Below are 24,239 nucleotides of genomic sequence, written 5' to 3'. Positions count from 1 at the left end.
AACAAACACTGCATAGCCTTTACTGTAAGCCATGCGCTTTTCTAAATAATTTACATGTGTTAACTCTTTTAATGCTCTTGAGCTGCTGTAAGGTAGTGTAGTATGTTGCACGTGGGTCACCGGCCAGCAGTGACCATGGAACGCTGCGGATGACTCGCCGAAAAACACGCGAGAAAAAACACACATGCACAGAGACAAGACTAGTTTCTGTGGGGAAGTAGGGACGAAACGGCCACCCCCCCTAGTGGGGAGCGCCCTGATTTACAGTCCATACCTGCTTTTATTGGGCTCATTTTGCATAATAATTCAGGTAAAGTACAGTACTTATCAGGGGGAAGTAAGGAACTATAGAAAACAAGGAACTCTGCTGGTCTGTTGAGTCGGGGTCAAAGAGCTGTAAGACTTTGAGGAACAAACTTCCTCCTTGGACCCCTCTCATTCAACTGAGAGCATTCTAAACAAAGAAGGTTTCACAGTAATTTACATTTTCTTTCTTAGGCCTGATCACCCGGGGATCCGTCCTTTTCAGCACAGAGCTGCACCACCCTGTCATTGTTTCAGGCTTAGCACAGGAACTAAGGCAATAAGGAGATTTTCTCCCAGACAATGAGAACTCAGGCTATGTCAAAGCCGTGGAACGAGGGTCCGTCACCCTCTTTTGCTGCAGCCCCCCAAGTCCTTCTTTTGGGGGGCCTCCCAAAGTGATCGTGCCTGGCTTAGGTCGTTCCCCCCGTGGGGAATCTTACCCGTCTTTGGCTAACTGACCAAGCTTTTTGGGGTTCAGTTATGAATAAAGCAGCAGAAGCAGCATTCCTGCCAGGGAGACAAACCCTTGTCTCCTTGCTGGCTTACGGTTCCAAGGGCATTCCCTTAGCCTTAGCCTACTGGGGGTTTCAGCTTCTGATACCAGTCAGGGTGATTCCCAACAGTAGTAGCCAGCCTGCAAATGACGCCCAGGGATCCCCACCTCCTGGTGTAAATGCCCTTGTCGAGTGCCCTCACATAGTGAGTAGTGTTGACCTGTGTAACCAGTGAGTGAGTGATGATTTGTGACTTCTGAGGCTGTTGATAAAATAAACTGTGGCTTCCACTTCATTTTCTTGGATTGCTTATTCTGCAGGTGGCTAGCCACCATGTCTTGAGGGGGTTTTAGAAGCCTGTGGGGAGAGCCACATGGGGAGGATCTGAGCCTTTAGGAAGTAGATCCTGTTGTCTCAGTTAAGCCTTCAGGTGACCACAGCCCTGGCTGTCATCTCGACTGCGACCTCATGAGTGACTACATCAAAATCTGCCACTGAAGCCACTACTGAAGTCTTGATTGCAGAAGCTGTGATATAATGGATGCTGATTTATTTATTTAAGCTCAAAGATTTGGGGAGTTTGTTATGCAGCAATAGGTAAACGACATACCGATTTTGGTACCTAGAGAGGTTCTAACATAAAAAGTACCTTAGAGTTTCCGAGTGGCTTTGCAATAGTGTATTGGGTAGATTTGGAAGCCCTTTACGCAGGATGTCAGTAAAAGGTAGGTACTCCATAAGGGTGAGTTTACGGTTATGGGATGTACTGCAGGCATGCAATTATTTTTGTGGTGGTTTAGTTTACTTTTATAGCCTAAATTACTTTCACCATAATTTTGGGAGAGACACTCATGTTTGACAATAAAATACTGGCCGTTTGACAGGTAGCTGGTTCCTGAGAGTTGGTCATAACTGAACTAGGCCTAAGTGTCTGCTTAAATAATAAGGCAAACACTAAAGAGTTATTGGTTACGATGAGGCTTGGCAACCAGAAGGTATTACCTGTCTTTAGAGGTATAGAACTATGTGGAAATAATTGGCAAACACCTCAAGTATTTACATGCACAGAAAAACCGTAGAGAACAGTAAGAGAGAGTGTAGCGGAGTGAAACCTGAACTTCTGGAGTGTATTCCTAGCTTTGTTAGGTCCGAGCTGTGCAGTCTTGTGCCTTTGAGTCCTGGTCTGTAGAATGGAGATAATGATGGTTCCAGCCTCATAGACAGGATGAGGATGAAATGAGTTAATACACGTAGAACCCTTAGGACAGCATCTGGCTTCTATTAAATACTATGTGTTATCAGTTCATATTACAAACAACATAAGTTGTTAAATACACTTTCAGCTAACTCTTGGAAGGCAGAATCACAGAGACAATTTCTTATAACCAGCAGCAAAATGCAAACTAGGCTAATCTCATCTTTGATTTTCATAACCACTACTGTGCATTAAAGTGTTTAATTTCATGCTTTTTAAACTTGGCACAACCAAGCCTTTACGTTTGAAGAAAAAAAATAAACCTACCAACCAACAAAATAACTGTTGAAGTTTTCACTTATAACTAGAACAACTTTTATAATTTTAGAAGTCTTACAGTAATACTGTTAGAATTTTTATTAGAATCATTTCTGATATTTAAAATACTTATTTCTTGATAATTTAGGAACTACTGAATTATGATTACTATATAGTTTATATTTGCTTAAAAACTTGGCTGCCTTTCCTGAGGAGAATTAAAATGGAGAAGTAAATATAAGAAAAAAGTGGAGATTTAAATAACTTTCATTGATGAAAACTTTGAAATGTATTAGCCCACCGAGTTGGTAAGATAATGGGAGCTAATACTGTATTTTGACATTAAATTGATTTTAAATATAATCATTTTATTCCAAATATTTTGAGATTAAGACTTGACAAGATGTTCAGAGGTCACCATCACCGAAGCATCTGAAGATGATGATTTTGAATATGAAGAGGTAATTTGTTCGTTTTGAGTGGTCTGTAAATTCATTGTGCTTGTTCCTAAGAAATATTTACTTAAGAATTGCTAGGTTTTCAACTGATTTTAGCTAATCTCAGCTGGTTAAGAGTGAGGTGTGAAAATTCTATTCAAGATTTAAAAATTTAGATTGGTTTAGTGTATCTGGCTTCTGGGGGCTTCCTGTTAATTGTCCTTCAGCATCAGCCCCTTATCCCCTGCCTTGAGGCGTCACACTGCCGCCTGTCATCACTGGCTAACAGGCATTGACCGTCCCCCAGTCTGCTCTGGGCTGCGTCTCCCAAACTGCCACTGCACAGCTGGAACACAGATCCTGTGCTTCCAGCTGGCTTAACTACACTTCCGCGAGAGTGTGGTTTCTGTCCCAAACCTTCCATTTAATGGACCATTCCAGTGGAACTTATCATTACTTCTGAGACATGGAGGATAGAGACACTTCTAGGAGGCAGGGGCTGTGAATGCGACTGTGTGGATGCAAGCCTGGCAGTTCCTGGCCTGGGCAAGCAAGGGGCAGGAGAAGCACAGAACTCGGGCTTTGTATTACTGCTGGAGCAGCGGAGCTGGTGTGGATGCCTACCGCATGAAATTACTGAATGAGCCAGATGATTGCAAAGGGCTTAAAACTGTGATCAGCATGTAAGAAGCATGCAATAAGTGTTAACTATTATTAACACTTAAAATTGAACTTGATTACATTCTTCCAAGGGTGTAACATTCAGGCAGGGAGTTTTATTTATTTATTTTTTAATAAACCAGAGATTTGTAGTTGCCAGTAGTAGTTATGAAAAAGTAATGGGTGCGGAGAATCTGGGATGAGGAGGGAATGGTGGCATTTAGAGCACCTGACATTTTTTTCAGCAGAGATATTGGTCTCCATTTGTCATTATAGATAAAAGCAGTTGCCCATAAGCCAACACTGAGTTTATTAAAAGTGACACTGAATGATGTTTAAAAGAAGGTCAGAAAGCTTTCTGCTTCTTATTTATTCATTTTGATAGATCTTCAAAATGATATAGTGTCTGACATAAAATATATTTCTCTGATCCTTTGTTTTGTGAGAAAAAATGGAAGTGAAATAATGTATGTTTATATTCTTGCTAACACTTCTTCCTGTCCTTCTCTTGCTCTGTGATTTAGATACCAGATGACAATTTTAGCATTCCAGAAGGTGAAGAAGATCTTACGAAAGCAATGCAGATGTTTCAAGAACAGGTTACAGATAGTCAAATTTTGGTGAGAATTTTGAACACAATGTAACCTGTAGTTTAGCAGTGATAACCTTTTACATTAAGTTTTGAAAGTTGTTTTCATTTCAAGTACTTCATTTACTTATTAAATGCAGCCCCCGTTATCTGTTAGGTGTTTTTTTTTTTTTAGATTTTATTTTTATTTATTTTTAGAGAGGGAAGGGAGGGAGATGGAGATGGAGAGAGAGAGAAACATCAATGTGTGGTTGCTGGGGGTCATGGCCTGCAACCCAGGCATGTACCCTGACTGGGAATAGAACCTGCGATGCTTTGGTTTGCAGCCCGTGCTCAATCCACTGAGCTACACCAGCCAGGTGTTAGGTGTTTTTTATTTCTGTTTCTCTATCATCAAACCTCCACCTTAAGTACGGAGTCATATTTACTCTTTTTTGTTTTGTCATTTTCCACATGGTGGTCACTTTGGAGTGACTTTGCAATATATGACACTTGCCATTAGAACTCTGCCTATTTAGTATCACTGGAGATTAAACCAAGGATTAGCAACACTCGTGTACAGAATTTGATGTTTTATACATACTCTGTAATCTGTTTTGTGAGCATTCTCTGCTTTTTTTTTTATGGAAGTATTTAGCTCTCAGGGAATGTTTAATATATGATGATATTTTTTTCTTATGAGGTTTGTGCACTAATTTTACTAATGGAATATGGTGGGGGATGTTTTCTAATTATAATACCACCCATTAAAAGTGTATAAAATGATGACATTCCTGTAAAATTGAAAACTCATTTAAAACTTGAGAATATTTTAATGATGATAGCAAAAATATGTTTAAAGTGCTTAGTATTTCATATCAACACTAATTGGATAAGGTGTTTTTTAAAAATGATCTAACCCTTTTCTACTGAGAAATGTGAAGGAAATTGTGATACATACTCTTATTTAGTTGCAGATTTGACTTCTTTAGTGCAGAATAGTACGTACAGACTTCTCTCTGTATGCTGACCCGTGTCAGTCTTTTCGTATTTTGTAGACTTTCTCTGTCTAGAAATTCAGTAACGCCTTTCCAAAATATCTGTCTACTCAAAAACCCCCAAAAGCCAAAAACCAGAAAACACGTCAAGAGGAGGAGTTCTTGAACCTGGAATTGATTGTATTCTGTTGTAGTCGGAGGGCTCCAGCTCACAGCAAACTGCATTCTCTAATGTATCTTAGGGACATAGTCCCTTCTGGGTAGACATAAAGCGAAGTCTACTATAGAGACTTGTTAGTCTTTTGGACAACTCGATGCTGTAAATTATAGGAATAGTTTTAAATACAGCATTTTGCATGATATGCAACTATATAAGTGTATCAGGTGCATGGTGTGTTTATTTGCTGCTCCTCATCTTCCCTCTTGCTTTGCATCATTAGATAAAGGAGGGTTTTAAAAAACACACTGTGTACCACTCACTTGTCCTGGTATTTGGTGAGGTCGACATGCCTAACACAGTGCTTGGTACACAGGAGGTACTAGATGAACAGCAGCTGAGTAAGTGAAAATATAAATGAATCATTGAATGAAATTACTATGACCCAAATGTAACTGATTTTTAGTATTTGATATCTTGCTGGAATGTGTTTGCAAACCCAAGGCCGAGTCCAGGGAGCATGGTTGTGGAAGAAATACAATGGAGTAGCCGTCATGTCTATTGAACCAAATATCAATAATTCTTTTGTCCATTTCTCAGAAGCTTTCTTTCATCAAAACCTTGCAAGAGTTAGCTTTCTAGATTTCTGACACATTTATAGCTGGTTGACTTTCATTTAAGTTCTATGTACTCGTTTTTAGAGTTCTTTGGAGGAACAGCGCTAGGCAGAAAATTCACAAAAATTGCCCTTCAGCTTTTAAAATTAAATATGGGTTCATTTTATGATAGTACATCAATTATGTATTTCTGATTTGTTTGTTATTTCTATAGTATTTTATCTTCAAAAACTAACTTTGAGCTGTGTCACGGGCTTTCTATGTCAAAGAGTATCCATTGCCTGTGAAACCAACTTCCTTTTGTTGTGATCTGGTTACATCTGTTTATAAATATGGTGTATTGTCTTCTATGTTAGAGGATTCAGTGGTCCTTATACAATGAGGACTTTTAACATTTTCTTTAAAAATCGAAAGAGAAAGGTCACTATGTTACGAAAGTTTAATTATAGTTAAAATAGTGAAAAATAATTGAAGTCGTTGAAATAACTGAAAGTTGGAAATAATGTAAATAGTCTTTTGTTAAATAAATTAATATAACTGTTTATTGAATAGTGGATGTTTAAATAAATTGTTATGATTATCTTTATACTTTGTTAATGTAGATGAAAATTTGAGAATTGATTGCATGTTTTATTTCATAAACTTTAAACTGTGTGTGATGCAACATCAGTTTCCTTAATAGGTGCAATGTTTCTGAACTCTGAAATGAAATATATTTAAAGTGATTATTGAAAAAAATTAAGAAGGTAGGAAATGTTATTAATTTGTAACAAATATGTGGTTTGGTTATACTGCCAGGCATTTCTTGAAACTAAAGTCTTTTTTCTAAGTATGAATATAAGTGGAGATAGGATACACACCTTTATATTCCTTAGAGGTATTTGTGTGTATCTGTTAAAAAAAAGTCTAGTTACATCCACATGGGGCTTTCCCCTCTAAACTGTGAGCCTTCTTACTAATACTATTATTGCCATTTTGGGGGGTGTAATTCTTTAATCCCTTTGGTTCTTGGTTTTTTGTTTTGGTAACTTCGGAGGTGCACCCTTGAAGGCGCTTTGTGTTGCTATACTTCTCTAATAACTTAAACTTTTTATAAAATTCTAACTTTGATCTGTAAAGATCACAGTAGCAAGGCACACAGATAATACAGTTCTTAAGTTTCCTGGCATCTCCTCTCCTCCTCCTCAGTCGCCTCATCTTCCTTTGTGAATGTAAGGCATTTGTTTGAAATGTCAAGTGTTTTTGTAGAAGGCAAGTTGTGATCTGGTTTTGCGACTGAACAAAACCGTTACGTTGTTTCACATATTTATCAGTAGTTCTGAAAGTATAGCTGGCATCCGCTGGGGGTTTGTGTTGTCCTCCGTTTTCTAACTACGTGTGTCTGTGTTGAATTTTCTTCACGTGACTCAACCAATGTAACATGCTACAGTAGGTTGATGGAGCAGCAAATGTTGGCATCCAGCTATCTCCTCTACATATTAGAGAGATTTGCAAAATTTTGTAACAGTGCTGCTCTTCATACTAATTTATTTTTGTTTTTACAAAATATAGTTCTGTCTTATAAAACTGTGCTAATTTATGTTATTGGGTAAAAGTTTTCTTACAGTTACTTAAAAATAAATATTTAAAAGTTTAATTTCTAATATGATAACTATTAATAGGTACAATCCATTTAAACAAAAGCCCTGTGTAGTTTTTGAGTATAAAAATGTACTGAGAACATAGAGTTTGAGAAGTTTTATAGAATTTTATGCTAAATTTTTTCTAGTATAGTTATTCAGATTTTTATCAAATATTTTTTGCTGAGAATTATGTTGTTATAACAAAAGAATCTAGGATTAGTAAATTTTTATTCCTTTTATTTAGACCTTCTTCATCCACTGAACTTCCTACTTATTTGTTTGTTTATTGTTGTTTCTGAAAGCTTATTTTTTTCCATTACCATTTAGTTCCCTTATGCCCTCTCTAAACTCCAACCTAAGAGTCTCCTTAACAAAGTCTTTTTGTTCACCTACTCCTTGATCATTTTTCAGAGCAGCTTTCTACTGTTGCCCTCATTACACTATCTAGAAACCTCTCTACTTAGAAAAATTCAAGTTTATAACTTTAATATATAAAACTGAGCTATATGCTAGAGTCACCTTTGTCACCAACAGACTATTGGGTCACATGTGAGTGGGATATATTTTTATAATCCAGCAATCTTCAAAGGGAGGCATATTTGCTAGGTAGTAGAGTACTTGCTCTCTTTGTGCTTATTCTGAGGTACTTTATTAACATCACCATTAAATTAGTTATAAAGCCATAGGAGAATTGTAGAGAATGTGTAATTGAGATAAAAGTGCAGTGGAAGATTATAGAGAATTGTTAGTATGTGTATCAGATGTATTTAGGAAGAGGGAGAAAGAAAACATCTATTGAAGACCCCAGGAACCTACCTGCTGTGTCGCAGCCATACATACCAACATATGTACAAACAGCAGCCCACGGGCATGGTAAGAAACTAAAGTAGATACATTCTCTCTGTTTTATCCTCTTGTGTTCCTGATTCCTTCAACTGTCATTCATCTAATCCTATGAAATACCATATTTAAATTTATTGACCCCAAATTCCGAGGTAGTTTTTACTATTGTATAACAAATGTTTGCATCCGACTGTGTTAGGCCCTCACTGAACAATTCTGTATAATTGTCCACTGGAATGCAAGACTTGAAGGCAAGGAAAAGAAACTGTATTTTGCCATGTATAATGTGTACCCATGTTTTTGGCCCAAACCTTCAGGAAAACATCTTTTATTTTAATTCAATTTTTTAAACTTATTTATATTTAGAAACAGAACCAATGATCATATTTCAGGTTATTATTTTGCATGTGGATATCATTATTGTTTTCTAGAGTTACACTTTTAGTGCATAAGCATAAATAAAAGAATTAACATTGATATAGATATGAAATTAGTACTATCATGTATAATGTGCATCCTTATTTTTTCCTCAAATATTTGGGCAGAAAATTGTGCACTATACAAGGCAAAATACAGTACTCTGCTACTGTGGCATCTCTCATGGTGTTTTATATAGGGTCCTGAATATAATCAACATTGCTATGTAATACCTTTTAACAGTAATTTTAGAAAAGGGATTGTAAGTTATTCTGCTCAAGTTTTCTTAAAAAATATTTAGAACCCCTAGTCATTTTAGGAATTTTCTGTAACCCCCAAATTTGCTTCAACTTTCCACCATTTTGAATGTTATAGCACCCACAAGTAATTCACATCAGTGTCAAATTGTGTATAGCATTTTTTTTCAAATATTTATTTATTTATTTTTAGAGAGAGGGGAAGGGAAGGAGAAAGAGAGGGAGAGAAATATCAATGTTTGATTGCCTCTCAAGCACCCCCTACTGGGGATTTGGCCTGCAACCCAGGCATGTGCCCTGACTGGGAATTGAACCGGCGACCCTTTGGTTTACAGGCTGGCTCTCAATCCACTGAAGTACAGCAGCCAAGGCTGTGTTTGGTACTTTTGTAAAGAACTTTTTATGGCAACACAGGTTTTTTTTCCTCACTGTATTTCTATGTAATCATCCTGTGTATTCTGTGTAACCTGGTCTGTAGCCACTAGCAGTGTGAGGAGGAGAAATAGGAAGGAAAAGTTCACTGCTGCATTTCTGTGAGTGTGAGAAACTAGATCTGTCTATCCAAATGATTGACAGTTAAATTAAGAAGTTCCCGCTAGTGAAAAGAAAATGAATGTAGGCTAATGACAACGATGATGCAGTTGATATTTTCTAAGAATTTACCCATTATTTGATTTATTTTATACACTGGATTATGTGATTAGTAGTTTGTATGGCTCTCTTAACTTTATATCTCAGTTGGTGAAATATCACCCTTTTTCTCATTGAGGGCCAAAGGGTAGATGTCTGTTGCAACTGCTCAGCCCTGTCACACAGAGCAACAGCAGCCATAGACAATATGTAAACAAATGGGGGTGGCTGTGTTCTAATTAACTTTATTTCCAAGGAGAGTTAGTGGACCTCTCCTCTAGTTGATAGACTCTCAACTATCGTGAAATAGTAGTGCAAGCCTCTTTCATTGCACGTGATTTCTTCCTTATTATTTCTATAATAAAAATCAAGGCACCAAAATCATTATACAGTATTTATTTTTATATTGATAAAAATTAAAATGATTTAAAGGTCCATAGATTTCTTTTTTTGAGTGTATTTTGTAATATTGAAAGGGCAAGCCGACTTTATTTGTCTCAGACAATCCAATTACACTCTTGCCTCAGGGCCTTTGGACTGGCTAATGCTACGTCTGGAACCTCCTCTGTAGGTTTCTGCTCAGACGCTGCTTCGTCAGTGAAATCTTCCCTCATCAGGTTACATGCATAGCAGCCAGACTCCACGCACAGTTTTGCCCTCCTCTGGGCTCCCTCTAGTTTTAATCCTCTCCTTTTTTAATGTAGACACTTAGTACCATCTTCCATACTGTGTATTTTTAAAGTGGTTATTCACTTTCTGTCTCCATCCACTTGGTTATTAGCTATGAGGACTGAGTCTTGCCTGTTTTTATCACTGCTTTATTCCAAGTGATTATCCTTCAATTATCATCCATCTTGACAAACACAATTCAAAAAAAGAACAAATGAGTGAGTGAATCAATGCCATTAATGAAAGAGCTGATGTTTCCAAAATAATTAATTGCACATTTAAATTTCAGGAGCAGAAGACAGTCCTTCCTTCAAAGCGTGAAGTCCCTGAAGTAATAGAAGACTTTCTCTGCAACTTTCTGATCAAGATGGGAATGACCAGAACCCTTGACTGCTTTCAGTCTGAGTGGTGAGTAATTATGGAGATAAAGAGTTCTCTAGAAATGCTAACAGTGTTTCATGTGTACACTTTTAACCCTCTTAAAAACTGAAGTCACTCAATTTATGCAAAATGGATAAAATGGGTGGAAACCTTTCCCATCCCCACAACTGAAACCACAGCACACCTTCCCCAAACACATCCACGTAAACACATAAATGCACATAGTCACAGTATCGGTTTCAAATAAATTTATATTAAACATCTTTGTGAAATATTCAAAATGAGGTGATTTTCAAAAATCAAGAAACTGGAATATATTCTGGAGTCATATGATATAATACAAAATGACTTTATGAAGTGCTTTTCCTAATATTTTCTGCAAAATTGGTAAGGGTATTATTTCTTGCATTAAGAAATCCTACTAACAGTACTACTTTGCTTGTTTTCCGGGTAGTGTAATGGTCTGCCTTTCTCTACTCACACAAATGATTGATTCTCTTTTTCTATACATTTTTCTTCATGTCAAGGAACATGCATAAAGGACCCATAGACAAAGCCAAAGGAGGGGGCAGGATTGAGGGTGGGGTGGGGAGAGTGGTGGGAGAGAAGTGGGGACAACTGTACTGGAACAACAATAAAAAATACATAAGTATATAAACTAAAATTTTTTTTCTTCATGTAGAAGTAAGTGGTAACATTTCAAATGATAACTAAAGACAGGATTTTTTTGTTGTAATTGAAAAATTTAACTCATTGGTTATAACCTTTAGCAGATATGCTGTGTTTATTCCTTTGCTACAGCAGGAATGTCACCAGGCGTGTTTTCAGAGTCCTAACATTCTTTAATGAAATATTATTAAATAATCAGGTATGAAAATATGTTTGGTCTTTAAAAACCATTGCAATATTATAGAAAGAAGGAATTGTATGGCATATGAAGATGTTTATAATGCTTTTTTTGGATAATCCTAATTTTAAATATAGGGAGAAGCTTTAATTTTTACTAATCCCATCTATGGTGTAGTTTTTGTCTTTTGCTTTTCTTTGGTTCTCATCTACTTGGACCATGCACATAGAAGAGATATGTTTTAATACTTTAAATTGCATATCTAATGTTAATACATTAAAAGAAGAGAACCATTTTTTATTATAGTTTAGGAAAAAGGGCAAGTTTGATGGCAGTAAAATAATATTGTTCCTACTAAATGTGGAAATTGTGTAAATGATTTTTATGAAAATGCCCCTAAAACATTTACAAATGCATTATAAGTATATTTTTGTAAAAGTAGATGATCAACTTGCAGTACTAATGAGATGAGAGATTAATGGGGTTCAGTTACCTTCGCTTCCTCTGAGAATGTGTGTTAGGGCATGTAGTGCTCACAGGGTTGGTCAGTCTAAAGTGTTCAGTGATTCCCTCGGAGAAATGTGGAGACAGCGTACTCTTCACAAAGAGGTATGTCATATTATCTTTTCACATTTAGCCATTTGAGTTGAGAGGAAATTTTAGGAAACTACAATTGTGGTAGGAATTTTAGAACACTAACTAAGCATGCCACTTAGCATAATATTACAATCATTAAGTAAAATTTGTGTAAAATATCTTAATATATGGGTTTAATAATACTGTGGGTTCAAGTAATGTTATCCTTATCCCTGGCAGCCAGTTCGTAATGAGATTGCAGATTGTTTGCCCTGTGATTACACTGTATTGGCTGCTTTTACTCACGAAGAGCATCTCTGACTTGGACCAGAGACCTTTATGTATTCTGCATAGTGGGATTATAGGAATATTAAATATATTACTTATATCATTTTTACTATGGAGAAAAAAACGTATCATTGCTATGAATTCTTTAAAACAAAGTTTTTCCATTGTTAGATACTAAAACAAACAAACAAAAAAAACCCAAACCAAAAAACCCGGGAACTGAAATTTGACTTATGTCCTTTCAATCCTCAAACAGTAATTGAAGTAAATCCTTTAAATCTGGGGTCAACAAACCAAGACCCCTGGGCCAACTCTAGCCTGCCTCTTGTTTTGTAAATAAAATTTCCCTGGAACAGAGCCATGACTTTTTTTAAGTTGTGGTCCGTGGCTGCTTTCACGCTATAACAGCAAAGTTAATTAGTCACAGCAGAGACCATGTGGCCAAGAAAGCTCTTTTTATTCCTTGCTGTTTACAAAAAAAAAAAGTTTATATATATGTGTGTGTGTGTGTGTGTGTGTGCGCGCGCATATGTAATATATATCTCTTTAGAAGAACTCTGTGGACAATGATAATTTCCCTGGAGGCAAAAATGAAGAGGAGGTTTAAAAAGGACAAAGTGTTCAGTGCGCTTTAAGCACCCTGTCCTGTATGTTAATCAGCGCTTGACTGCCCCGGGCCATTTTGCTGTTTGTTAACTCAGTCAGAGCTCATTCATCAGAGACAGATGTTCTTGCTCTTCTTTACCTTTCTCTCTCATATTCCTCCCACCCTCTCTAACTCCCTTTCCCTGTATAGCTAAATGTTTTGCAAACAAGGTCTTTTTCTTTCTTTCTTTACTTTTTCAATTCCTGTTTAATCCTTGCTTATCTCCAGTTTGGTCGGTGCTGAAAGTTGAGTGGTAATAAAAATGCCATCACAGGTAATAGTAAAGTTATTTATGATATTTTATTACTAACTTAAATGTTTTATTAATTATAGAAGAAATTACAAATTTTGTAGTCATATAGTCGTGTAATTTTCTAAAAAGATAAATATTGCTGCTTTTAAGCCAGTGAAATTTGGCATAATTTATAGAATTACTCCAACGTGGGCAGTATAGTTAAAACTTTCTGGGAATGGTTAGGTTTAAAGCCAGAGCCTAGAGCTAAAATTACACCTTCTGTTGCACAGCGTATGTGGGGAGTGTATGTGGGGCCGTGTGTACATTACTGTCTCTCAGTGAAAACCACACTTTTTGCTCCTTCACCATTGAAACCTATCGCTCGCTGTTTTTTCAGTTGGTTGGGATTTGACTTCTGGTTATGGGTCATGTTGTAATAATTGTTTTCTCCAGCCAGGATTAAGTTAAACACAGGAATGTTGTGACTATTCTATCCTGCCAACTTTTACTGTGCTACACTGTTAGATTTGAGCTCTGTAAATATATGTGCAGAGATTTATTTATGTACTATGTTTTCAAGAAGGCAGGCTTGAAAGTGAATACTTAACATGTGCTTTGTAACCAAAATTAATATAGTCTTCATTAAATATGAAACATTTAAAAATATTTAAGAAGATGAAACCTAAGGTTTATCACTCAGGAAGGCACTTTGTTGTCATTCCATTAGTTTAGTATGTATTCATGCCATTTTTTAAAAAAAAAATTCATTATTTTTTGTTGTTCAAGTACAGTTGTCTCCATTTTTCATGCTTTTTCTCATTTACTTCTCCCAACCATGCTATACAGCAGGGAGCTACTATCGCATCTCCATTGTATGGATGAAGAAGTGGGCTGAGAGAGGTTAGGAAGCCGGGGTACATGGCAGCCCATCGCAGCCAGTCGGTGGCAGTCAACACCTCTCCTGCCCATCATGCCGAATTGTGGAATTGTACAGGGGATCTTGAAAAGATGTCCGTAAAGGAATATTTTGATTTAGAGTACAAATTTGTATCTGTTTTCCATATTGACTTGAAGAATCATGGGACCAGCACTAAACTTGTTCAACTGTTCTCTGTCCTTCTTGCGAAGGACTCGGCTTCCACAGTGATGTCGTGACAGTGCTGGGGAGTCCAACATCCTCGGTTTGGGCAGTAGTTAAGGGAATTTTGTCTTCACTGGTGAAATATTTTCGTAATCCTCTTTGTAAATATGGAGGAACAATTCTCATTTGATGCTTATTACCTAGATGATTGTTTTTCTGGCTTTTATGTCTTATGCCTTAAGTGCCATCTTGAAGGAAAAATAATGCTTACTCTTATTGCACCATTTATATGTTCACCGAAATTCTATCGTAGTAGTCATCATTTGTGGCAGTGGGTGTTGAACCCTTTTGGTATATACACACGTCTTATGAAAGCCTGTGCGTTTTCTCCATGAAATATATGTATTTCTTTCTGTATCACTGTCATTACTTTATGGACCTTGTGGTGAATATGAAGAACATTAATGTAGATTCACTGGCAGTAATTCACTGGCAGTTCTATTGGTAGTGTTTTATTTTTTGTTCCTGATACTTACATGACCATTTCCCCCCATATGAACAGTTTCATTCTTATTTTAAGCGTAAGTGACTAAGGAGGAAGGAGTAGAGACCAGGATATTCCTTTAAAATTCACACACAGATACACCTGAGACAAAACCAAAAAATGTTATGTAGGAAAATGTAGATTTGAGTGAGAATATATTTCCAGAGTTTCTATATTAAAATTTCTAATTCACCTATAGAATTTTAAGTTTTAGTGAGTTTATAGTCATGTGTGGTATTTTTACATGCATGGCATAACTTTTGCTTGGTAAGTGACTTCTGAATATTCTAAGATATATATATTGTAATGTGTTATTTGTGTTATATTTTTACTTATTTTATTACATGTGTATTTGCAGAGCATTTAATTTAGAGAAGGACTATATCACTGTTTTTCTTATTGAAATAATTTCTGTAGTGATTTTTTTTTCTGCATTAAATAAAGCAAGTTGCTGAAAACCAATTTTATGCTTAGAAAAACTTTATGGTCCAGTTCTTCTGTCAATCCATATGTCTTTTCTTCTGAGATAAGTCACATTTCAAATATGGATAAAATAGTGAATTTATGATTAAATGGTTATCTGTTTGCTGTCTTAGAAATTGTGGCAAATATTACTTAATATTGATTCAATTATCTTACCCTTGTAGATATTCTGCAGGGCTTCTCTTGATTTTTTCTTAATTTCAAATAACTTGTGTAACATAAAAACATATGATGATTACTGTGCAATAAAAACAAAAATTTGTAATATGAAATATTGATAATTATCCATTTTTAAACTAATGTTTAGTCCATCCATAGCAAGTTTATTTTTTAACAAAATAGAGATTTGTTTATTAATAACTTTATGACTTGAAATGTTTTTATGCTCTGTTTTAGATTCAGCTTTGTTAATTTCTACATATAATGATTCCAATTGTAACTATTTATAAATCTAAACGATTCTCTGATGTTCCTTCTTATTTCACTGAAACGATAGAAGTGCCACAACTCCTGCCTGTCTCTCTACCAGCTTGCTGCCTCTGTCCTCAGAGTTACCCTTTGACCTGTCACAGGGGCTGCTCCATACACATTGTCATCTAAGGCCACTCCTCCTCTTCCCTGCTGGACCCCAGCTCCTCTGGCCTCCTCAAGGACATTGCTCATGCAGTTGTCCCCTTTCTGTCCTGCACTGTAAACTTCCCCCGTTCTGCTAGATCATTCTCAGAAACATACAGACGTGCAATAATATGTCATATATTAAAAGAAAGGAGAAATCAAAAAATACCCTGAACTCCATATCCTTTTCTAGGTTCATCTTGATTTCTTGGCTCTGCTTAAAGCATAGCTCCTTGGAAAAGTTTGTTACCACAAATCTTTTTCAACCCTCTGATACCTCCAGGTCCACTTCCTTTTCCGTGACTCCCCTGAAACTTTTTTGAGTGACTTCACCTTGCCCACCCTCCATGCAGCATTTATCACTGTCATTCCTCTCATTCTTCTCTCCACACTTTTTCACTTGGTCCCTGAGGCACTGCTCTCATATTTGCTCAGTACCTCACTGCTTCCTCTGTGTTTTCAGTCTCTGTTTAGCAGTATTCCTTTTCTCCTCATTCTTCAAACAGTCCTTGGACTCTTCACTTCTCTCTTTACATATTGCAGTGAACATGAATGGGAAAAATTCCTTGATTTCTTTAACCACCCAATGTCTACTGTCCTCATCTTAGTAAATGGCTCTCTGTTGTTCACCCACAAACCTGGGAGTCATCCTCAACCTCTCTTTTTAATCAACACCTGACAGCTGATATATAATATAATCCTGTTGACTCCACCTTTGTAAGTATATCCAGAAGGGTCCCGTCTTTCATGATCTCTACTGCTACCCGTTTTGTTCATGCCACCATTCTCTCTCTCCTGGACTATCACAGCGGTCTCCAAACTAGGCTCTCTGATTCTGTTCTTGCTACTCTAGAGGTAGTTTCTTTAAACAAATGTCAGACAAGTCTTTTAAAAACATAAATCAGATCAGTGTCACTTATCTCTCAAAGCCTGCCCGTGACTTCAGTCTGATTCAGGTTCGAATCACATCCCTCTCTCTGGCTCCCTCCCAGTTTTCTTGACCCATCTCTCACGACTCTCCCTCTTGCTCAGTTAGTTGGCTTCATCTCCTGATACTCTGTCTTTTATCTAGCTCTTTATTTTACATGCCAAACACTTCCTTGTCTCGGGGCCTTTAGATTTGCTTTTCTATCAGCTGAGAATGCTCCTCTCCCACATCTACACATGGCTTATTCTCTTATTTCCTTCAGTTCTATGCACTTTCTCTGGACACCCTATACAAAATAGTGCAAACGACCCCATCACTCTCCACTTCAGTCTCTCTGTCTCTCTTACCCTGCTTTATTTTATTCATACAGAACATATCGCTATCCACACTAGCGTGAAAACTCCATAAACTCCATGAGATACAGCCTTGAACCAGTTTGTTAATTTCTCCAAGTGTCTAGATTAGTGCACGAAACCTAGCAGATGTTCAGTTATATTTTATACACCTGATGATATTAGTCCCTAACAATTCATTAATCTTTAGAAAGAATTTATGAATGTTGACATTTTTATACAAGTAATATTGCAAACTAATTTCTGTAAAGATTCTCTAAAGCTTAAGTTTTGACTTGTACACAAGTTAAGCAAATTAGAAGAAGAAACAACATAAAGCTTTTTGTTTCATTTTATTCTAGGTACGAGTTAATACAGAAGGGTGTAACTGAAGTTAGCGGTGCTGGGAACGTCCCGGATGTGTACAGCCAGAATATGCTTTTAGAAAATGAAAACAAAAATTTGAAGAAAGACTTGAAGCACTACAAACAGGCAGCTGAGTATGTTAGTTTTAATTGATTTTTCTTCTTTATTTTGGACTACATAAAAATAAAGAGTTAAGTGAGGCTAATATGTGGGTGGTGGTTAATGTACCAGAACTTTAATTCTGGAGAACTGAATTATATTTAAGTTCTAGTTGGAAAGAATGTCAAAGGTTTCTGGCAAACTAATTGGACATGTGACCAGAACATTCCCAATTGTAACTCAAGTAAAGTGGAATGCAGGGCGTTGTGTAGGAGATGGTTAATTTGTTGTATAACTTTCACCTCCCTATGTATTTTGATAATCTTTTCACGGTTTGTCAAATCTTCCCCTGTGAGGATAAGCTAACTCCTGAAATAATAATACAATTATAGAAATCAGAGAAGAACGAAGAAGTTGGTGTATTTTTGGTAGAATTTCAGTATTTGAAAATTTCCCAAAGAAAACCGTTATTTAGGAATTTTCTAGAATAAATTTATACATAGAGGAGAGACTTAACAAAAGTCAAATCTCTCCGCATCTTTTTTCTTTTTTCTAAAATTAATGGAAGACATGCAGTTATGGGTGAGTAAATTTAAATAAACAGTGTTATACTGGCAAAGACCGATATGTGAATGTGTTGACCTGTGTAAATCTACTCATCTAAGACAATGTTAGATGTAAAATCAATGCTTACATATTGAATAAACACAGTTCAAGGTTTGTTCATTAATTTCTATTAAACACATTTTAAGAAGAGCTTTCTTTGTTAAAGAATCATATTAAAACAAAAAATAGATTAAAATGCCACATAGGAACATAATATTTTTAAGATCTTTGTAAAAATGTTTACCTTAATGAAATAAGACTTTATTGCATACTGACAGAAACATTTAACATAAGCTCCTACTTTTAAAAGGTGGTGGTAAATTGCTATTTATTCAGTTACATATACACTCATAGGAATGTTTTTTCAAGTTATATGAATTTCACATTATGTGTGGATGTGCTGTTTGGCATTTTACATTTTAGGTAGAAGTGTATGATGATCCACAGAATAATGTGCTGCAAGGGCCAGCAATCTATCTAGTCTAGGTTCCAGTTCTCAGAAGCGATTCACGCTGTTGGCCCCAGCGCTCACTGGGGTCTTGTACAGACACCTAATGGAAGCACTGGGCATTTGGCACAGCAGATTTTTCAGAGTGCTGCCTGGCATCCTGCTTCTGTTCCCACGTCCTTTGCATTATTGCTTGAGTTCACTCATTTTCTTTTGAATAGAGATTCTTTGTGAAATGAGTTTTGCCCCAGTGGTATTAAATAATCCTTGTTGATTATTGGTTGTTTATGTTTAATAATTATACTCAATACCATATAAACTATTAGGAAATGAAATTATTATTGTAATGTTAGAAGAAACCATGATTAAAACAGATATCATTCAGATCTGTCCCTTGTTTATGTTTGCTAAAGTATTAGATTACTGAATGTTTATAAAATATACTATATTTACTAAAATGTAGTGTTAGTTTCCATGACTTACAGTAATCTCTCAAATGTATCTTATTTGATATAAGTAAACTTGAACAAATTAGAAAAGGAAGATATTTATTTGCTTTAGTCTACCTGACATAGAAAGTTTGAAGGAAGGATAACTGGCCCTTGGTAGATGCCTAATATTTATTTCATTGAGTGAATATTAGGCTCATCATCTTTCCACAGGGCACTTTGGTGAAGTGTGTCCCTGCAGCCTAATGCTACTGGGGACATTCTCAGAAAACGGAGAGTGAAATTTTGTAAAAAGATCCTTAAACTAGATCTGTTATGTCAGAAGTTTGCCCAAGTAGTAATATTTCATCACACAGGTTTTTTAAATTTGACTTGAAAGGCTACTTTCCAGTAGGAATCAGTGATAAACGTGGGATTTCCATTATGGATTTTGCCCTAAAGTTTTTCTTTTTCGGATGAAAGACAATTCTTAAAGCAAGATTTGTTATCTATTGTCTTGATTATGCTGGTAGTATTTAATGATATATCTAGAAAAATCAGAGAGATTGTAAAGCTATATGCTTAATATTTATCTAGGGGAGAGTTGCCCTGGAAAGAGTATTGAACTTGAAGTTCAAATACCTAGCTTCTAATATTCTACTTATTAACTCAGCTTTCTTATTGTTAAGCTGGGAATAATTATACGTAATATTATTAACTCCTAGGGAGTGATGTGATAATTAAAAGAGACAAGCTGTGTTAGAGAGCTGTGCACATCACAGAGTGCTTTGAAAACGGCGGCTATTCCTGTCTGCAAAGGCTGTCATCCCGAGGTTTCTTTAGTCCTCACATTGTTAGCTTTTTTAAAAATTCAGCAGTGATGAATCATGAAGGAAGAAATGAAAAGGGAAAATATTTTACTCTGAAATATCATTTGAATTGCTATAATTAAAAATGAAATTGTTTTTCTGTTGTAAGCAATGCTAATTTTAGAACAGAGGGTTTTCCTATACTTGCTACAAATGTAGACTATATTTTAAAATAAAAAATATGTGTATATGTGGTGACAGATGTCAATTAGACTTATTTAATATATATAAAATCATTATGTTTGCACCTGAGACTAATATATTATTTTATGTCAGTTATACCTCAATATAAAAAATTTTGGGGAATAACTTTCTGGAAGTTTTCTTTATAGATGTTTTTAAGAGGAAAATGTATCATTAAAAAAGATTTATACTTACATTGAAGGTAAAAGTGTATTATGTTCTAGTTACTGGAGAGGAATGATACAGTAGTAGTTTGGTATGCTTTTTTTTGGAAAAGGAGAATACAACTGTACTTTTATTTTGAAATGTATATCAATTGTAATTTTAAATGTGGAGATGTAGAATTTAAGTGTGATCTGCCACACTTTTGTGAAGAATTGTTTGTTTAATAAAGACTAGAAAGCATCACTGGAGTTATAAAGTCTTCCACAGTTAAGACACCGTTTTGCGAACCTTGTTGTATTTGGTAGTTGACGTGTCACAGCATTGACCTCAGTTTAAGGCCTATAAAAACTATTGCAAGTTTAATTAATTAGGAACCTGTTTGTTCGATGTTGTTTCTTATCTTGACTAGCATTTTCTGTCTCATTTTCATAATGTAGGTATTGTATATCATATTCTCAGTTTGATGGTTTGCTCCTGAAAACATCATTGTACTTGCACTTTCACATCCTGTGGTCTGGCTCTCTCCCCTCCTATTCTAGTTTTCACTGCTCCTCTCCCTCAGCTCTGTGACAGCATTCTCTTCTGCCTGTCCTTCTGCCTCGTGGGCAGCCTTCTTTTGCTCCTCTCCTCGCCATCCTGCTGACACCCTAAGATGCTACTGTCTAATAGGAGAGCCGTTAACTGCACGTGGATGTTGGCAGATACAGCATGTGTCGGGTGGTGGTAGGTGTTAGGAGGAAACATAACATGGGTAAAGGAGACAGAGATAAATGGGGTGTTTTGTAGATGGGCTGGGGAGAGAAGTCCTTTCGCTGTTTGAAGACACTGAGAGAGAAGGACACATGTGAACTTGGGAAAGGGAATTCCAGGCAGAGGGAAAACGGAGTACAAAGAGTTTATGGTGGGGACAGCTTGGCTTGTTTGGGGCCTGGCAAAGGAGACCGTAGAGACTGGAACCAGGGACTAACTGGTAGAGTCCTTTTGTAGAATTTTTTTTTTTCCGCTGAGTGGAATGTGAGGCTAATGGACAGTTTTGAGGAGTTGGCTCTTGTGTAGGAAATGACTGGATGGAGGGACATGATAGAAACAGGGAGAACATTATTATATCCTGCACAACCTTCCTATAGATTGACTTAGCTGGCTATGACACAGTGATAATGAAGTCAGACGAGCTCCTTATGGGACAATTAAGTCCCAGCATCTGCTGTTCTCAAACTCTTCATTACTAATCCCACTCAAGTTTTGGTTCAAAACAGAGGTGTTAATGATAGAGCAGCACAAATGCATGATGCTCTGCCATGTATTAGATGTGAGCATATAATTTTCACTCACGTCCCTCGTATGTAAGTGGGGCAATACTACCTGCCCTTGATGGGATCATTTAGAAGTGGTTAGTACAATATCTGGCCCATGGTAAGTGCCAAATCAGTATTCTATATTACAAAACCTTTTTTTTAAAGATTTTATTTATTTTTAGAAAGGGAAGGGAGGGAGACAGAAAGAGAGAGAAACATCAATGTGCGGTTGCTAGCGGTCATGGCCTGCAACCCAGGCATGTACCCTGACTGGGAATCAAACCTGTGACACTTTGGTTCGCAGCCCGGGCTCAATCCACTGAGCTACATCAGCCAGGGCCAAAACCTTTAAAAAGTAACAGTCACTACAGTTTACAGTTGTATAACTATATTCTATTTCCTTATTCATTTTTCTCTATACTTTGGCAAAGTGATGGAGGCAAAGACTGTGCTTGTCTCATCCATCACAGCATAATGAGCGTAGTATCTAATGTACAGTATATGTTAAGTGGGTAGAATGGTATCATTATCATCTTTATCAATCTTATCGTTAGCATCAACAGCAACACCTGAATAAACAACCAAGAGTGGTATTTCTTCTAGAGGGCGGGTGCATAGCAATTTACTTGTTTACTTACATTACCTTTTTAATTCTTAAAAAGTAATGATGGAACTGGAAAGCATTATGCTAAGTGAAACAAGCCAGGTGGTGAAAGAGAAATACCATATGATCTCACCTATAAGTGGAACCTAATCAACAAAACAAGTGAGCAAAATAGAATTAGAGACATGGAAATAAAGAACAATCTGGCAGTAACCAGAGAGGAGGGGGGAGAAGGATAATAGGGGATAATATGGGCAGGGTCGTCAAGGAACCTGCATAAGGGACACATGGACAAAGCCAAAGGGGGTAGGTTTGAGGGTGGGAGGTGGGTATGGGTGGGGTGGGGAGAAGTGGTGGTGGGGGGGAATGGAGACAATTTTACCTGAACAACAATAAAAAAAGTAAAAAGTATATAGAAAGTAAATAAAATAGAATAATAATCCTCGTGGGCCTTATCAGCACATCATCAGTTTACTGCCAATATTTAATTCCTACCCCCAGTTATGCTCCACCCCACAAATAATGTACTAACTTTTAGAGTTATTTTTACAGTTAATATGCATGAGCTGAAATGTACAAGTTAGAGCTATATAATTTGGATGAACAGATGATGTCTTATAACTTCATAACCACTTTGATACATAGAATATTTCTATGTGTTCAGAAACCGCCCTTGCCTGCCTGCTTTGGCATTTCCTGCCCAAGCAGCCACTGCTTGGATTTTTCTCACCTTAGATTAGTTTTGCCTGTTTGAGAACTTTGTAAATAGAATCACAAAAGGTTTAGTCTTCGTGTTTGGCATCTTACACTCAGCATCAAGTCTGTAAAATTTATGTATAATTTTTGTGTCTATCAGAAATTTACTCTCCTTTAGTGCAATGTACTGTTCTGTTGTATGGTATATACCACAGTTTGTTGATCTCCTTTCTATTGATTTGTTCCTAACTGTGCTTATTACGAATAATATTGTTATGCACATTTGTGCACAGATACTTTTGTGGGAATATGTTTTCTTTATTCTGTATAAAAAGTGAGGTGTGGAATTTCTGGATCGAAGGGTAGATATGTTTAACTGTATAAGAAATTGGCAGTCCATTTCCAACATAAAAGCTGGGCCATTTTTCACTCTCAGCAGCAGCGTGCGTGGGAGGTCCTGTGGCTTCACATCGTCACCACAGAGGGTTGCTAGTCTTTCTCATTTTAGCGTTACAGAGTGGCAGCTTGTCGAGGTTTAAATATGCATGTTCCTGATAATTGATGATATTTAACCCATTTTTGAGTGCTTATTTGCTGTCCATTTAACCTGCTTTTGTGTGAATCTTTTGCCCCTTTTTATTTGGATGGTAGTGTTTTTGTTTCATTGTTGGGTTGTAAGAGTTCTTTATATATACTGGATACATGTGTTTTTCAGAATAGTATTTTCTCCCAGTTTATGAGTTGGCTCCTCAATTTTTTAATGATGTCTTTGGATAAGGAGAGATTTTAAATTTTGATGACATCTTTCTTAGGTTTTTATATACTATTGCTTTTAACATTTTGTCTAAGAGACCACTGCCTATTCCCAGGTCACAGAGGTACTTTCTCATATTTTCTTCTAAAATCTTCAAAGATTTAGAATATTTTTATCTTTAATTTTTATATATGATGTCAGGGAGGATGTAGAGGTTAATTTTCTGTGGGAATATTCAGTTGTTTCAGCACCATTCTTTTTTTGTTTGTATTGTTGTTCAATTACAGTTGTCTGCATTTTCTCTCATTACTGTCGCAGCACCATTCTTAAAAGGAATTTTTATTTGTCATTGAATACCTTTGGCATTTTGTTGAAAATCAATTTATGCTGTAGTTGTGAAGGTATTTCTAGACTCAATTCTGTTCCATTCATCTGTTTGTTTATCCTCATGCTAATGCCATACTCTTGATTATTACACTTTAAGTTCTTTTTTAAAAAAATAGATTTATTGGGGTGACATTGGTTAATGACATATGAGTTCCAAGTGTTTAATTCTAAAATACATCATGTGTATTGCATTAT

General features: G+C 36.3%; 1 protein-coding gene across 7 annotated transcripts in view; it reads left to right on the top strand.

The window, feature by feature from the left end:
* SPAG16 (sperm associated antigen 16) overlaps nt 1-24,239 on the top strand; it is a 738,021-nt gene that overhangs the window by 7,603 nt on the left and 706,179 nt on the right. For 6 of the 7 annotated variants that reach the window (XM_028509493.1, XM_028509494.1, XM_036022886.1 and 3 more), the window contains exons 2-5: nt 2,725-2,774; nt 3,935-4,030; nt 10,478-10,596; nt 17,507-17,644. In XM_028509493.1, coding sequence (XP_028365294.1) covers nt 2,725-2,774; nt 3,935-4,030; nt 10,478-10,596; nt 17,507-17,644 — 403 coding nt within the window. Of the gene's footprint in view, nt 1-2,724; nt 2,775-3,934; nt 4,031-10,477; nt 10,597-17,506; nt 17,645-18,701; nt 19,048-24,239 lie in introns of those variants that run through there. The other variant, XM_036022890.1, reaches the window with a different exon arrangement.

Source organism: Phyllostomus discolor, chromosome 4, assembly GCF_004126475.2.
Source record: "Phyllostomus discolor isolate MPI-MPIP mPhyDis1 chromosome 4, mPhyDis1.pri.v3, whole genome shotgun sequence".
NCBI classification, from domain to species: domain Eukaryota; kingdom Metazoa; phylum Chordata; class Mammalia; order Chiroptera; family Phyllostomidae; genus Phyllostomus; species Phyllostomus discolor.
Note: the sequence above shows the minus strand (reverse complement) of the source record. Positions and strands in the feature narration are given on the sequence as shown.